The 5,291-nt window shown below is 42.6% G+C and overlaps 1 protein-coding gene across 4 annotated transcripts; it reads left to right on the top strand.

Moving 5' to 3' along the window:
• The first annotated feature begins 645 nt into the window (after positions 1 to 645).
• Positions 646 to 4,915, top strand: LOC123986873. 4 transcript variants are annotated; one of them, XM_046075290.1, is made up of 3 exons: positions 646 to 1,348; positions 1,606 to 1,664; positions 4,340 to 4,915. In XM_046075290.1, coding segments are annotated over exons 1-3 (489 nt in total). In that variant the 5' UTR covers positions 646 to 919; the 3' UTR covers positions 4,341 to 4,915. The 4 variants fall into 4 exon arrangements, with proteins under 4 accessions (XP_045931246.1, XP_045931245.1, XP_045931243.1 ...); XM_046075289.1 differs by lacking the exon at positions 4,340 to 4,915 and adding an exon at positions 2,339 to 3,978; XM_046075287.1 differs by lacking the exon at positions 1,606 to 1,664.
• The last annotated feature ends 376 nt before the right edge of the window (positions 4,916 to 5,291 follow it).

Genomic DNA, 5,291 nt, shown 5'->3' with positions numbered 1-5,291 from the left:
ATCCAACGGCCCTCCTCAAGAAGACCACAAGCTTAAATGAGCTTAAACAGGAGTGATAGAGGAAACAAAGCTGAACTTAAAAGGGAACTTACAAATTAAAATGAGGACAAAATATGTGGTAAATAAACTGACGAAGTCCCACTAGAGTGAGGTATTAGGAGTGGTTATTTGAGTTACTATTGCCTTTCTGTCATCTCGAACCAGTCTGATACATTTTTACATTGATACATTTTTTCTGCCCACTCTCCTCTGACTTCAGCAAGGCATTTTTGTCCACACAACTGCCGCTCACTGGATATTTTCCCTTTTTCGGACCATTCTCTGTAAACCCTAGAGATGGTTGTGCATGAAAATTGCAGTAGCCATTTCTGAAATACTCAGACCAGCCTGTCTGGCACTAACAACCATGCCACGTTCAAAGTCACTTAAATCCCCTTTCTTCCACATGCTGATACTCGGTTTGAACTTCAACAAGTTGTCTTGACCATGTCTACATTCCTAAATGCACTGAGTTGCTGCTATGTGATTGGCTGATTAGCTATTTGTGTTAACAAGCAATTGAACAGGTGTACCTAATAAAGTGGCAGGTGAGTGTAAATCAGTGCTCTGTGATGGAAAAATGTGTATTGGGAACACTGTTTCTAAATGTCCTCAAACACATCTGTTGATTTTTTTACTGCGATTTCTTTTTACTTATCTAAAAACAGAGACATTGATGTATCTGTGATAAGATCAAATTAGCCAATAATTAGTTGGGCATGTTTTTCTAACGCTTAAGAAAAAAAAAAAAAAGACTAACTTTTTGTGTGTTAGTCCTTGTATTTATGCCAGAGCTCCGTGCCACTCTGTGCTAATTTTCTTATTATCCTCCTGATAACTGGCCGCTACAAGACATTTTTTGTTATGAACATAACAGGCTATGTCCTTGGAAAACTTTTGGCCACAGTCTTTCGACGAGATGGGAAGAACCAGAGGAAACAAAGACAAAAAAGACGTCCCGTCCGAGCCCGGCGATGATAACGTTACACAAGATGGCGACCAGACAGAGTTTGATACTGCAGATGGGCTTGACCCTGCCCTTGCTAAAACTCTGAGCATAATGACTTCCAACATTATTAAAGTTATTGATGAAAAACTTAGCCCTTTGGCCGAGACTATCCACAAGCATGCTACGGAGCTTCTGGCCGCTAGCAAGCGGCTAGATGAAGCAGGGACCAGGCTGCTGGCAGTTGAAAACATACGACGCAGTGAAACAGCGGAACGAGGGATGCCGTATGCTATGCTATTGCCGGCTACTGTACAGGTGATACACGGAGGCTCCAAAAACAGGTTCTCCACCCCGGAGGAGGTACGTGCTTTCATTGACACTCTGACTGGGTGATGACTTTACGGGGCACGTAGCTCTGTTTGTCTGGCTTGCGACGCTTCTTCTGTAATGACCGTAGTCTTGCCACTCAGGCTGGTACGTCATGCTCTGTTTTTTAGACGTTGCCTATTGTTGAACACTCTGAACATTTTAAACATATTGAACATTTCCTGACCGACTGGCAAGGCTGCTCGTAACGTGATTACTACGCTTCCACCTTATTTTGTTCACTCCTGCAGGGAGGACTTCTTTTGTTTTCATGGCACGCAATTCATCCATTGCCGTCAGTTCGCTCTTGGTGAGTTTAAAAGGTGCTTGTATGGTGAACAGTCCCTGTTTATTTGGGGAAAGGCCCTTAGTTTGTTTTTTTCTGTTGTATATTTGTTATGCTTGATCAATGTAGTTCATGTGTTTAGCTCAGGACGTTACATGTGTACGAGATCTATGTGGGATATCAGTGTGGCATTTTATATCCCTGCTAAATGTATCTGACCTATGTATCTGACAATGTGGGTCATGGTACGCACATACAGGGTGGTTGTAGGTGTACCTACCTACCTACTTACCCTGCCCTAATGGCTAATGGTGCCTTATGGCCATGTCTGATTTGTATAATATTAAGATCTGTTCTTGGAATATCCGTGGCCTCCAAAAGCCTGCCAAGAGCACGGCAGTATTATCATTTTTGAAAAAGGAAGATGTTTCTATTGCATTCCTCCAGGAGACTCACCTGGAGGACAAGGATAATGCTAAATTTCACAGGAGTTGGGTGGGACACGTCTTTGCTACCTCATACTCTTCTTTCAGTAGGGGCGTAGCCATTTTAATAAAAAGCTGGCATTTAGATTTCTTGATTGTGTTAAAGACAGCCAGGGTCTGTATGTAATTGTTAAAGGAATACTTGCAGGAAAAGAAGTAACATTTATGAATATATACTGTCCCCCAGCTTACTCCCCTGATTTTCTCTCCAAGGCTTTTGCAGTTTTTATGGAATGGACCTCAGCCGACTCTTTTGTGAGAGGAGATTTCAATTGTCACCTCAATCCCTGATAGCTGCGCCTCATACAGGCTGATAGCCCTACTGAACTCTGACCAAAAACTGCTCTCCGAAATTTTGGCCTTACGACTAGAGAAGGTTCTGCCTCATATTGTTAAGGAGGACCAAACTGGTTTTGTCAAGGGCCGGAATTCCTGTGATAATATGAGGAGGCTGCTAAACATCATCCAACTAACCCAGAGCTGCAAGGACCCTACCATTGTGCTGTCTCTCGATGCCGAGAAGGCATTCGACCGGGTCGAGTGGTCGTATTTTTTCTACGCTTTGGAAGAATTTGGCCTAGTAGACAACTTATTGAACTGGATTACGGTTCTGTATAATACTCCGACGGCAGCACTCCTGACTAATGGGCTCAGATCCACCAATTTCCCCCTCCACCACGGGAATGGGCAGGGCGACCCCCTCAGCCCCCTGCTCTTCGATATTGCTATTGAGCCACTGGCCCAAGCAGTAAGACAAAACACTTCAATTTCTGGTATCTTCGTTGGTGAAAGGGAGCACAAAATTACCTTATACGCGGATGACATTTTGATACACCTATCGCAACCCCAAACTTCTGTCCCCTGTCTGATTAAGGTCGTTTCCTCATTCAGTGTCTTTTCTGGTTAAAAAATTAACTTCTTCCAAATCTGAGGCTATGCCTCTGGGGTCGTTAACATGCGTTCCAGATATGGTTGAGCCCTTCCTGTTCCACTGGTCTCCCACCGGTTACATTTACTTAGGAGTGCAGGTAACACCCACTTTTGGTCAGAATTTTAAGTCCAACTTCCCCCCCATCTTTGATGCTATAAGGGCGGACTTAGACCGCTGGGCCCCTCTACCTCTTTCCTGGCTAGGTAGTGTTGCTCTTATTAAAATGAATGTACTGCCTAGACTACTATATCCGTTGCAAATGATCCCTATCTTATTATCCAACAAGGTTATTAAGGTGCTTGTAGGTTGACTAAGCTCCTTCATTTGGAGCAAAAGGAAGCCCCGTCTTAAGATGGCAAAACTTCAAATGGTAGGTTGCGATGGAGGTCTAGATGTACCTTCTTAGATTTTACCAACTGGCATCACACCTGCAGCTGACTGCAAGCTGGCACAACTGTAATTTGGCCTTGATTTGGCATGATATTGAATCCTCTCACTCAAAGTGTCCATTGTACAGTCTGCTGTTTATGAATATCCTGAATCTGTTAAAAAAAACACTGCCTTAACCCTATTACACTCAGTACCATCAGAGCCTGGAGATCCATTCGCTCCATTGAAGGCTGGGCTCAGTTATCATCCCCTCTCACTCCCATTCTTAGTAACCTGGACTTTCTGCCAGGTTGTAAGGACCAGGGCTTTAAAGTATGGACCACTCAAGGGCTGAAGAAAATCGGTGTTCTATTTAAAGCCCAGATTTTACTATGTTTTCAGCAGTTGCGTCAGCAATTTGGTTTATTTAATCAAGGTGACTTCTACAGATATTACAAATTAGAGATTTCATCGTTAAAGACACCACCTTAATGACTAACAACACCATTTTATGTGTGGAGAAGGCCCTGTCTCTACAGATTGGCAAAAAATGCATTTCTGTTTTTTACAGAGCCCTGATCTCTAGTTCTCCTCTTACCTCACAAACCACCAAGCATGCCTGGGAGAAAGATCTAGGTGTTGCCATAGACAATGAGGAATGGCGGGAGGTCTGGTCTCAGGCCTCTAACATTTCTGTGTGCAACCGCACCAAATCCACACAGCCCAGAATTGTACATCATACTCATATAACACCTGCTGTCAAGAACAAAATGGACGCTAACATCTCCCCGCTTTGCTGGAAGTGCAACTCTGAGATTGGTTATGTTCACTGCCTCTGGTCATGTGTGAAGTTACAAAGGTATTGGTCTAGCATTGTCAATGAAATGACTGCTATTTTTGGTGTCCTAATACAGATGGATCCTATGTGCCTGATACTTGGTCTCCCAGAGAGTCATGTCACCGACAGTAAACAAAGGAGACTTTTCAGTATACTGACTTTTGCTGCTAGAAAGAACATTCTACTCTTCTGGATTAAAACTGTTGCTCCAACAAAAAAATCATGGCACAGCACTGTTAGGGACTGTATTACTGGTGAATACATCACGTGCATGCTTCACTCCAAAATAGATGCTTTCTATAAGGTCTAGGAGCCTTACTTGCAGCATATTGGGACCACGATGTCATCCTCCTTGCTTCATGGATTTCCTAGATCAGCCTAGCCTGTCTTTGTGACTTTGTTTTAAGTGCCCACTATCTAACAGGCGCCTTGTAGCCTTGCTGTGTTTGTGTCCTCTGTATTGATTCTCATTTGGATACTGCTCTGCCTTGCTACAGAACACTGTGGAGGGGGAGGTTGGATGGAAAATGTCCCCAATGTCATTTATTTTTATTTTCATATTTATGGTCCTATCTATTTACTGTAACCACATGGCCACCCCTTTTTGTCGTGTCTGAGCAGTTCTGTGTTTCATGTTTTGAAAAAATGCAATAAAAATATATTTAAAAAAAAAAGCCATCTAACTATGTGACAATGAAAATGAGAACAGCATTTGACATTGCATTTTCATAGACTGGCTCTGCTCTATAGAGGACTTTATTTAAATGCAATGAGTGAAACAGCGCCCCCAGTCTATTGCATTTACATGTCCATGTGCTCATGGTCCATTTAAGTCAAAATTAAAATTAAATTCCCTTTTTCTAACTATGTGACAATGAAAATGAGAACAGCATTTGACATTGCTTTTTCAAAGACTGACTCTGCTCTATAGTGGACTTCATTCAAATGCAATTAGTGAAACAGCGCCCCCAGTCTATTGCATTGCATTTACATTTACTTTACTACTTTCGACACTGTTATATTTACGC

This window comes from Micropterus dolomieu, linkage group LG18, assembly GCF_021292245.1.
Source record: "Micropterus dolomieu isolate WLL.071019.BEF.003 ecotype Adirondacks linkage group LG18, ASM2129224v1, whole genome shotgun sequence".
NCBI lineage: Eukaryota > Metazoa > Chordata > Actinopteri > Centrarchiformes > Centrarchidae > Micropterus > Micropterus dolomieu.
The sequence above is the reverse complement of the archived record's forward strand: the minus strand, read 5'-3'. Positions and strand labels throughout refer to the sequence as shown.